The sequence below is a fragment of the Sebastes fasciatus genome, chromosome 1 (genome assembly GCF_043250625.1).
Source record: "Sebastes fasciatus isolate fSebFas1 chromosome 1, fSebFas1.pri, whole genome shotgun sequence".
Classification (NCBI taxonomy): domain Eukaryota; kingdom Metazoa; phylum Chordata; class Actinopteri; order Perciformes; family Sebastidae; genus Sebastes; species Sebastes fasciatus.
The window spans coordinates 18,535,646-18,547,301 of NC_133795.1; the positions used below are offsets into that span (position 1 = coordinate 18,535,646).

The 11,656-nt window shown below is 41.4% G+C and overlaps 1 protein-coding gene and 1 long non-coding RNA gene across 2 annotated transcripts in view; one reads left to right on the forward strand and one right to left on the reverse strand.

Moving 5' to 3' along the window:
• Positions 1 to 11,656, reverse strand: part of LOC141767701 (uncharacterized) — a 77,449-nt gene that overhangs the window by 8,751 nt on the left and 57,042 nt on the right. The gene's annotated exons all lie outside the window — the stretch shown is intronic.
• On the forward strand, positions 783 to 9,653 carry tmem88bl (transmembrane protein 88b-like). Its single transcript, XM_074635225.1, has 3 exons — positions 783 to 1,113; positions 2,315 to 2,609; positions 6,587 to 9,653. Exons 2-3 carry the CDS (start codon positions 2,316 to 2,318, stop codon positions 6,812 to 6,814), a joined length of 522 nt encoding a protein of 173 aa, XP_074491326.1. The 5' UTR covers positions 783 to 1,113; position 2,315; the 3' UTR covers positions 6,815 to 9,653.

Here is an 11,656-nt window from a genome sequence, read left to right on the forward strand (position 1 = left end):
GCCAGTAATTTCTTTAATGCATTAACGCAATTTGCCATTTTTAGGTTGTAACGGGCTCAGTTTTAAAGCTAGAGTGAAGATACTGGCATCATAAATAACGCTCCAAACTAATTCAAAATTTTGGTGAGGAAAAACTGGCATGGCCATTTTCAAAGGGGTCCCTTGACCTCTGACCTCAAGATATGTGAATGTAAATGGGTTCTATGGGTACCCACGAGTGTCCCCTTTACAGACATGCCCACTTTATGATAATCACATGCAGTTTGGGTCAAGTCATAGTCAAGTCAGCACACTGACACACTGACAGCTGTTGTTGCCTGTGGGCTGCAGTTTGCCATGTTATGATTTGAGCATACTTTTTATACTAAATGCAGTACCTGTGAGGGTTTTTGGACAATATTTGTCATTGTTTTGTGTTGTTAATTGACTTCCGATAATAAATATATACATACATTTGCATAAAGCAAACACATTTGTCCACTCCCATGTTGATAAGGGTATTAAACAATTGACAAATCTCCCTTTAAGGTACATTTTGAACAGATAATAAATGTCTGATTAATCACAAATTAATCACATTAATTAATTAATTATTTGATTAAATGATTAAAAATGTGAATGGATTGATAGCCCTAGTATGAACCCGTTATAAAGGGTTATGTGTTGCCAGAAAATGCACAGCAATGACGTCAAAATATGATCCCCCCCCCCTTTGTGCTCCCTCATTGTGTTTCACATTATTTTTGGTTTGTATGTTAGTGTAGGGAGCAGCTGTACAGATGTGTTCACGTGTTTTTAAAATATTTAAAACAAAAATATTGCTATTATCAATATAGCAAAAAAAAAATTAATGTGAGACCGTGTGAGCGCGCACTTAGCGGCAGTGCGCGCGGCCCGGAGTCGCTCGCTCCTCCAGAGGCTCCTGAGAGCATCACAGAGCATCACTACACTATATCACTACACAGCCAGCAGCCCTGAGTCCAACTCTCAGCTGCTGCTCTCACAACAACACTAGTATTTATTATATTCAGTAGTAACATTAAGAGCTCCGAGTGGATCACCGGGAGAAGAAGTCAAAGACACCGCAGGGATTAACCGGATCTGTACTTGGAGGTAGGCAACAATAACATCCTCATTTATGTTGTTTATTAGGAGACATATAGGGCTACTCTATCACATGCATTAATAATGTTTGTGACACCAGGGTTTAACAGTTTACAGACAGAAAAAAACTAAACTAAAATATAAACTATAGCTCCATTAATGTATGCATCAAGGTAAAGGATGATGTTGATGTGTTGGATCAGAACATGAGTCCTGTCCAGTGTGTGATGCTCTGCAGCTCTGCAGCTCAGCAGCAGGTCCTTCAGGGTTATACGGTTCCGGACTGCATGACTTTAAAATGCATCGTATTGGCACTCAGTCCAGTCCAGGCTCCTCAGTGACAAAGTCCTGATCGATGAGATCGACTGGAGGAGCGATGGGAAGACAGACAAAAGTGTGCGTGTGTCCTCATTTGCATAGTCTGATGAGTTATTGGCTGCCTGGATTGACAGAAGAAGAGATCAGCAGTGATGGGGGGGACAGGGGACAGTCTGTTCTTATTTACGTTTTTTTTTTAAATACAACATGCATGCAAAAATTAAATGCAGCAATGTGAAAGGAAATATACACACAGGTGTTTTTGTGTGTGATTTAGAGCTGCAGCAATTTGATTAATCGTATAGTTGTCAGCTATTAAATGAATCACCAACTATTTTGATAATAGATTAATCGGTTTGAGTTATTTTAAGAAAGGAAGCTTCTTAAATGTGAATATTTTCTGGTTTCTTTCCTCTATGACAGTAAACTGAATATCTTTGAGTTGTGGACATAAACAAGACATTTGAGGACGTCATCTTGGGCTTTGGGAAACACCGATTGACATTTTTCACCATTTTCTGATATTTTAATGACCAAACAACTAATCGATTAATCGAGAAAATAATCGACAGATTAATCGACAATGAAAATAATCATTAGTTGTGGTGTGATTCAACATTAAAGTGATGAGAAATGGACTGATTTAACATGCAAATATGTTAAAGAACTTTATGTTCCATTAATTGAATACAGATTTTCATAATATACACAATTTACATTGGCACAGTAATGTTTTGCAAGCATCTCTTCTGCATCCATTAAATTAAAACACTAACAAACCGAGGGATGTAACAGCAATGGCCTGTAACCACCCTGCAGTCTGAATCACAACAATTCTCCCTCAGTCTGCTCTAAACAGAGTTTAAAGAGTCTCTTTGTCTGTCTGCCTCAGGATGTGTGGGATGGACGTGGACGTGGATGATGGCGGTTCAGGCGAAGAGGAGAAAGAGGAGGAGTTCTGGGTCGGGGAGGGAGTGAAGATGCTGCCTCCTCCCGTGGCCCACAGCGGGGGCAGCGCGTGGGGCAGCCGCCGGGGCAGGTGTGGCTGCGTGGCGTGCGGTGCAGCTCTCATCCTCTGGGACCTGTGTGTCGTCCTTGTCAGCGCTCTGCTCCTGGCTGTGGTCTTCTCTGTGGTGCTGCTGCCTGCTATGCTGCTGCTGTACGCCGGTTTCCTCTGCCACTCCAGGGTGAGATATATCACTCTGTTGTTTATTCTCTTTGCAGCAAGAACAAGCTGAGAGGAAAGTTTACTGCGGATCCCACTGGTGTGATTTGAGCTCCAAAATTCAAGTCGTAAAGTTGCATCTGAGCTAAATCCTGGATCTGGATGATTAGTCAGCAGATACTGAGCTGAGGTGGACACTGATTTACTGGAACAAGGTCCAGATTATAATATCAGACATGGCAGGAATCACTGTGGGCCTCAGAGTTCAGTATTTCCACAATGCAAAATAATAGGTTAAAGATTTGGGATATTTGTGTTGTGCGATGGGATATTTTGCAATTCATTACATTTTTCACCACAAATTATATTCCCAACGATTTGTCATTTTTATCTGTTTTATAATAAGATAGTTTCCACTCACTTTGCAGCAAATGCGATTGTCACGTAGACTGAGTTAACAATCTGCTATCATGCAGATCAGATTAAGACCACAATAAAGTTTGCAGGCAAACTGAACAATGCTAATAATCTAGAAAAACAAAACTACTTGGTGTCCCTGTAGCTGTACAATTTTGTCTTGTTAAAAACTTCCTGCATTGATTCTTTTTTAGTTTACTTTAGATGTGGTTTCCCATGGCAACCCTATAAACAACTAATCACTATGCTGGACATGTCCTTAAAAGCCTCGTAATTGTCCAAGTGTTGGTCTCAGACACATACCAAGTTAACTGCAACAACCCTCGTTCGATTCCAGGTTGTGACCTCTGCTGCATTTCACCCCTGTCCTTATTCCACGTTTCCTGTCTCGCTCATCTTTCATCTGTCAAAATAAAGGCAAAAATGCACAAAAGATTTTTTTTTTTTTATAGGAGCAGTGTGTAGGATCTGAAGGTATCTAGCGGCGAGGTTGAGATTGCGACCAACTAATGCTTCTTCCGTGTGCCAAGCGTGTAGGAGAGCTACGGTGGCTAACGCAAAAACGCGAATGGCCCTCTCAGGAGCCAGTTGTTGTCAGAGTAGCGTAGGTCATTAGGAGCAGAGCCAGTGCTTAGAGTGTGTGAACGAGGGAAGTGAGTGGTGAAGTAAGAGAGACTTCCAACCTCCCAAGTATTCCAGGTGCACAACGCCAAACGTAAACAAAAAACATGTCTGACCGTGACAAAATGATGATTCTTTGTCAAGTGTACACTCAATTGAACTCTCAGCAGTGCAGCCCTCTACATACATTTTTTTTTGCATTTTTAACGTTTTCCTGAATAACTTTTGTGCAGAGAGGATAACTTTCAGAGATTGTTTACTGTAACCAGCTACCTAATAACAAGGCAGCATATTTTGACATCAATTTACATGCAGAACAGATTTTACTATGTGATAGCATGTATTATTCTAATTAAATCCAGGCAAATATACTTTACGTTGCCTTTTGGTTGATGGTTAACCATTGACAATGCGCACTACCATTGTTGTGTGACGTCAGACAACTGCTTCTTCATGAATGCGGGGTAGATGGATTTGCAGTTTACAAGTAGGAACTCCAACTTTGAGTGGCGTTCCACTGTACTTTTTTATAGAAGGAGGTCGGAAATGTTTGAGTTCTGAGTTGTCTTGAAGGCAGCATAGCATTCCTCCAGTTGATGATGGTTGACTATAAGTTTCTCTCATGGACGTCATAGATTGTTTCTTCCCAGTTTCTGAAAAGTGGGAACTTTTGTGCGCCTGTCGAGGATGATTAAAGCTGCTATAGTCAATGTTTTTATAAACCCACAGATAATTAAGCATCAATTTAGTGTTTCTACCCACAGCGAGCAGCTGTTTTCAGCAAAAAACAAAACCCCAATGTATGTGCACAGCACCAAATGACAGACCGACACGGTTAGAGACTATCTGGTGAACATGGTGGAGCATTTATCAGCTACCAGATGTTTCTCTCAGGAGTTGATGGAGAGCAAAACGGAGCTAAACGCACAGTGAATAGAGTGGTTAAAACAAGCTAAAGAGATTTTAACCTTTTACGTCAGTAAATATCCCACTTTTGAAGGCGGTTGCTAACAAGTGGCTTAATGAGACAACTAAAGGTCATCACGCCGACTCGTCCGCCTTTACAGCCTCGTTCTGTATACTCGCTCTCATGCGACCGTGGTCTAGTTCGTTTATAGCCTAACGTTAGCTTTTTACCTCTGGTGATTGCATTCACACTTCAAAAATCACAAAGTGGTGCTCATTTGTGAAGATTATCTTGCTGAAGAAAAAATGTAAGTATCATAACTGTTTGTTTGCCACAAAGCTTATTTACTGCAATAATCCAAAACCAAATGGAAAAATCACAATGGCTTTTTGTCAAGAGAACCCAGGTCGATTCTAACTTCATGGTTGGCCTACAAAAACACGTCATCCCTGGAGCGCTCTATATTGCACTTTCATTCATCATGTGGACAATGAATGATAATGTTGCTCCGTAACTGCTGGATGTGTAAATAACTTGCTAACAAGTTTGACACGCCAACTTAAAACAAGAATCAGTAAAATCAGTGTGGAATTGACAGCTTGTTTCTGCTGCCCCCAAGTGGCTAAAAAAAATATGTAGTGCAGCTTTAAAAGGATAGCGCTCTGTTTCAACCTGACAGTATGTTTGTAAATCATTAACTAGGAGGAGTCTGCACTGCGTCTTCTTTGGCTTAATTTAAAGTTTAGGCATGTAATCCCATGTCATCTACAGAGAGTGGGAGGATTGTCTCTCATTAAGACTGGCACCTGGAGCCTTAGAAGGAAACAGACAATCACAGCCCTAAAGGGAAGTCTTTTTGGCAGCGTTATACGTCTATACCTGAGACATCATCCGACAGGTGTTCAGGCTTATGCTTCATGTTTGTACTTATTGTTTTTTTATTATCAACACAAGCCAAAAGAAATATGATTACCTTGAATGTTGGGGCCTGTCAGACAGTGTTTCTGGTAATGAGGTGAGGAGAAGGGTACGGCTCGCTTTGCTCGTGAGTTATGTGAGGAGCAGACAGATCATCAGTAAAATATGGTGATTCAAGGCATCATCATTCTGTGAAGATCTACAGCTCCGTCCTTGGTTCACCGGACAGGTCATAACATCACATCCCAACTCTGACACAGTTTGTCTTTCCGTCCGGTTGTCTCTGTGTTGAAAGACTTCATTTTCTGAAGGCACAGCCGCGTGACGGAGCAGACAAATTAAAGAACACGCAACAAGACTATAATCGTGATGAGGCCGGAGCAAATGTCAGTTCAGAGCAAACAATTACCGACAACGTCAGTCAGAGAGTTCTCCCTATTGTGTCGACAGACTGAACACGAAGCGAGGGCCCCACTGAGAACACAAGGCTGTCTGATTTGGTGCCAGCACCAGCTGTGCACAGACACACCGACAGTACGACGAGGAGGAAAAATGCACTCAGTGAACGCACAGTGTGCACTTGACAGAGGTGTGTCTCTGTGTGTGTGCGTGCGTGTGTTCATGAGTGTGTCGAACACGGCTGTTGCTAGGGTGCACTTGTTGGAGGCGAAGCTCCTTTTGAAAAAGCTCACAATAGGAGATCATTTCGAAAAAGGGCTTCAGACGTAACCAAATGGTTTTGAGTGTGTTTGAGATAATGTACTTGTACTTTATGTGTGTACATGTCGTGTGCTACTTTCACATCTTTCTTTAGTTTCCATCTCTTTCTCTCAGGCCCGCCTCCTCCCTCTCGCTCGCCCTCACAAGGTGATTGACAGCTCGGAGGGTTACTGACAGCTACTGAGCCACTTCTTATCTGAACTGTAGAGGGAGGCTGGGAGAAACGCTGTCACAGCCCACTACCCACACTGTCCCACTTCTGCAGCCTGAGCATATGCAAACACACACATTAACAAACCCTCCTACTTCCTTTTAGACAGAAGAGAAGGAGCTCCTGCTGATGCCAAGATATCACCATGTCCTCCGGAGCCCTCCTGTCTACTTTTCTGATCCCCCCTCTATGTTTGTCCTCGTAGGTCCTTGACGCCCCCTCTGCCATCTGCCATTACCTTGACGACAACAGCTGCTCCGCCCTCATTATCCTGGGGTTCGTGATGATGTCACCGCTCGTGGTCGTGGCGGCCGCCATCTTTTGCGGGCTGCTCCGAAGGTTTCGACTCCTGCTTCTCATTCAGCCGATTACACGCGCCTGGTACAGAGGACGGCTGTTGGACTGGGCGGGCAGCGTCCACGCCTGGGTGTGATTGAGACGAAGCACGAGGCGCCGGCGGTCAGATATGCTAACAGTCAGAAAGTTCGATTAGTGTAAAATCAACCTGAGAGATACAGGGGGTAGACAAAATAACAGAAACACCTCACATTGTAATCAATAAAATAGTGTGAGAGATGTTGACTCAACTAGATGCTACGTTTCAAAGACAGAGTTTGGCGTTTTGGCGAAGACGCTTATTCACTTTCTTGCTAGTTAGATCTCTGTTAAAATGGTGGTTTGTGGGAAAAAAGCTTTTTGGACCACAGGAGTTTTTTTTAGTTGCAATAGGAGTGGCCACCGGGACAAACTGGCAGCAAGGCTGAGTGGCGGCGCCGTATCCAGCTCATTTCTTGGCGTAGTAACTTCCTGGAGTCTCCACTGGTTGCCGGGCAACCTCACAGTGTCGACAAGACTCCAGGTAGTCAGTGCTGTTGTCGAGAAAAATGTTTTAGCTCTTAACCCCCCTGTAAAGCCACAATGTATTGTTTTCAACCCCGCCTCCCACTAAATTACGTTCCCATACAACTAAATGGCATAATAACAATACATTTTGAGGGAAACGTATTTTCTCCCGAATTACGGTCACAACATGTGATTAACGTTATAAAGTGAAACAAAAAAATAAAAAATGCAACATATCTACTTAGTTAGGTTTAGGCAACAAAACTACTGGGTTAGGTTTATTAAAAAAAAGATCATGGTTTGACTTAAAATGATTTTAAAACAAAACAAAAATGCAATGAGTTACTACGTTTCTAACGGGACATGAACACCGGTCTCCTGGGGTTAAGTCTGGTGTTTGTTGGACTCATCAACCTCCCCTCCCGTCCTACAATAGTGGACTTTCTTGTTTGTTATTATTCAATAACTTTTTTATTCAACGTATTATAAGTAAGGGATAATGTGCAGCGAGCTGGTCTTTGTTGTGAAAGATTCCCCAACAGGGCGATGCTGCACCTGAAGGGGATTCTTTCACAACAATGACCCGCTAGTTGTACATTATCCCGCTTATTACACGGCTACTTACTTAAGAAATCAATATTTTGACACAAAAACGGTCCTCCAGAGTCCGACATCAGAACTGTGCCCATAGCAACGGTCTGCTATACATAGCAACGGTCTGCTATAAAGAAATTACAGACCGCAGAACACTGTGATTGACCAATCAGAATCCAGTATTCAACACAGCCGTGTAATAACGCTTGATATATTACCTGCTCTGCACGTCACACATTCTACTACGTCACTCGCTGCGGAGGTCCTCGGACTTACATAGGTATTTGTGATATGTAAACATCCGCAACAAAATACGTTTCCTTCCAAACGTAATTGAAAATGTAATTTAGTTGTATGGGAACGTATTTTTTAGGAGACAGGACTGATACACCTCGTTATACCTTCAAGGCCAAGTTTTGTAGTGTCGTCGTACTGGGTTGCGTATTGAAAAGTGTCTCCATTATTTTGTCTACCCCCTCTACATTTAAGGTCATTTTGTGATTTGTTGAGAACAAGATTGTGTTTAAGTTCACTGTAGCAACTCAGTCTTATCTGTCTTTGTTTTAGAAACTAAATACTTTTCAGTGATTCGTGGAGTGACGTCTTTGTACTTTAACCTCACATACAAAGATCACAAAACTTATTCTGCACTCATTTGATCCGAAGGAACAAAATGCATCTTGGGACAGCCCAGAACAAAAATGCTACTCAAATCATTTTCGTAAAATGAAGGATAAATGTAGAAAGTGTTGCAATATCATGGTTTTAACACAAGCAAGACTCCAAAGGAATTGTCATTTTATTTTGACAAGATAGCAGCTTCAAGAGAGTCACACATCACAGACTGGTTTATCATTATAGATTCTGTGTATAAAAGTAATATTTTTGTGATTTTGTATTGCCTGTTTGCTAACTATGTTGACATGGTTACATGTGGGACTTTCTCAGAAATATGTTGCTGTGAAGTTATTCGTGGTTGTTCATTAGAAGTCTTGAAAAAGTCAAAACAAAATTGCAAACATTCGATTTTGAGTTTAACTTGGGCTCGATTCCCCGGGGGCCTTCAAACACCCTGAAAAACACAGTGAATAGTGTAACATGTACAATAAAAAGCAGCATACAAGGACTTTAATATTGTCTGTGAGGTGAATTAAATGGACAATGATGTTTGTTTATCTGATGTAGCATCATTAGCAGTCATGTCTTGTAGGAGGGAGGGAAACATATTTCATTTCAGTGGATCTTTGAGATCACGTCGTGCCATGATAAAACACACCCTTCATTATAAAAACAACAGAAGCTGACAGTACGACAGAGTAATGGCTGTTCAGTTGAAGCCAGGTGTTAAAGCGAGATCTGAATCATCCGACCAGGAGCTCATTCTGCTGCCTCTTTGTTTTCTGGTCATTTAAATTCATCAGTGACACGCGTGCCGCACATCCTTTTTATCTGCGTGTCAGTGCTCCGTAATTAAGTGTTCGGATTTCATTTCTCAGAAGACAGCCTTGAATCATATTTCATGAGGAGCAGTTATTACTTGTCCTGTGCCAATGTTATCGTACTGAAATGTATTTATTTTCTATTTAACCATATTTATTTGCGTGTTTATGTCCTGTTATTGAGCCTCCATTGTTTGTTGACAGTAATGAAGCCCTGTTAGTTTCAGTATTTTAAGAGGAAGGAAAAGGGTCTTTTTTATTTTTGCCAAGTTGCATGCTGGTAAACATCACACCTGAAATAATGTTTTGGAAAGATTACAGTGTTACCATCAAAACGGCAACACATTGTCATATTCAGACCTTACAATAATAAATAGAGGGCTTTTTTTCAGTGTCTCTTTTGTGACGTGACCTGTTTGTCAAGGTTTGTGGATTTGAGTCCAGTGAGTGATGATTTAACATTCACTCTCTCAAACATACATACACAACACATTTAAAAAAACACTTAAAGGGCATTATGCTCTCAATTTCAAAAAAGGAAATAATATGATAAAAGTCTCTGACACAACATCTCCCTCAGTTTACCCTCTGCTACACAGGTCATGTGTGCCTCTGATGATGTGGGTGTCCAGTCTGTCCTGATGATCTATGTAGTCTATTAAACCACCATACTGACAGATACATCATCCTTCTCTTGTTCAGACAGCCTGCAGCGTCGACGTCTGACTGCTCTCAGTATACCAGCATTACCCGGCAATTTATATAAGCTCTATGTCTGCTCACCAAAAGTATGTGTTTCTGTCTGCCTGACAAATACACAAAAAGCAAAAGGTCAAATCTCAATACCTTGAAAAAAAAAATGTGTTCATAGCACAGAGTATCAGAAACTCAAGTACCAAAAGCTGGCTTTTAATGCCTGGTCACAATCTTGTTCCCTTATTCTTCAAAGAGGTAATTCATATTTAAATTAAAATGTTTTTATTGATTTTTATTGAGGCAATGTTGTTATACGGCTGATTGTGTGTAGCAGCTGAAGCAGAAGTCCTACAGTAGTCGGTCCACAGTAATGTAATGGACAGACATGGTCCGCCAACCCAGTCTCATGGGAAGGACGCACGACACAGAGTGCTACAGGAGTGAATCCTAAAACCCGGAAATGTGTTAGCGTTTCAGCACTACCGGTTCCCTCGTCTGGAAGTCAATGTTTTTTTTGAATGGGTTTATAGTTATATGCCTGAAATAAGGTCTGTGGTTAACACAAGCTTAAGAGATTTTAACGTTTTTTTCTACGACATAAAATACATCAATAAATATCCCACTAATGAAATTTGAAGCCTTTAGTCTTTAAAAAGGCGGTTGCCAACAAGTGGCTCAATGAGACTACTAAACTTCATCACGCAGACTCGTCCACCTTTACAGCCTCGTTGTGTATACTCGCTCTCATGCGACCGTGGTGTAGTTCGTTTATAGCCTAACGTTAGCTTTTTACTTCTGCCGATTTCATTTATGCTTCAAAAATCATAGATGTGTTCATTCGTGAAGATTATCTTGCTCAACATAATGTATCAGTATCATAAACGTTTGTTTACCACAGAGCTTATTTTCTGCAATAATCCAAAACCCAATGGAAAAATCCCATTGGCTTTTTGTCGAGGGAACCCAGGGCGATGACTTCCTGGTTGGCCTACAAAAATACGTCATCTCTGGAGCACTCTGTTACACACACATTCCAAATGTCATGAGGACGCATTTTAACCTTTTCAATTGTAATTTGTACACCACACAACAAAACTATGGTAACATCCGCAGTTGGGTTTAGGCAACAGACCCACTGAATTAGGAAAAACATCATGATTGGGCTTAAAATAAGTACAGAAACTAAGGATAATACGTACAGAAACAATGTTACATTAGTAAACACGTCAAAAACGTCACTTACGTAATACCAAACAAAACACCGGTTCCAAACACCGGTCTCCTGGTTGAAAGTTGTGTTTGTTGGACCCATCCACCCTCCCTCGCTTTCTTTTCTTCGTCACTAGCTGTGAGCGTACAGTAGCATATTTACGCAGATGCATTTACATTGCAGTCAGTACAGACTACATGACGTACAAATGACACGCTAAAAGCAAGAAAGGCGTTCTTATTGCACGCTAAATGCCTTGCGCATTATCGTGTCATTCATACGCCTGTTTGTGCAAACGGATTGGGTCTGCAGCGGCTTAACATTGACCATCCAGACATGCAGTAATACTGGTCAGCATCACATTGTTGTGTCTCCTCATTGTTGGGTGACTCATACCATTAAGCTCTAAAGTCATCCTCTTCGTGTGTACTGTTTACTGTGACGTGGCTGAAAATGTGGCTGAGCTTTAGTGTTCTCCCCCGAGGCACAGAGA

Excerpts from the sequence above, each read along its gene's own strand:
- tmem88bl (XM_074635225.1), top strand. The coding sequence starts at position 2,316 with ATGTGTGGGATGGACGTGGACGTGGATGATGGCGGTTCAGGCGAAGAG. Across the intron at positions 2,610-6,586 it reads GTTTCCTCTGCCACTCCAGG|GTCCTTGACGCCCCCTCTGC; the intron begins GTGAGATATATC and ends TTGTCCTCGTAG.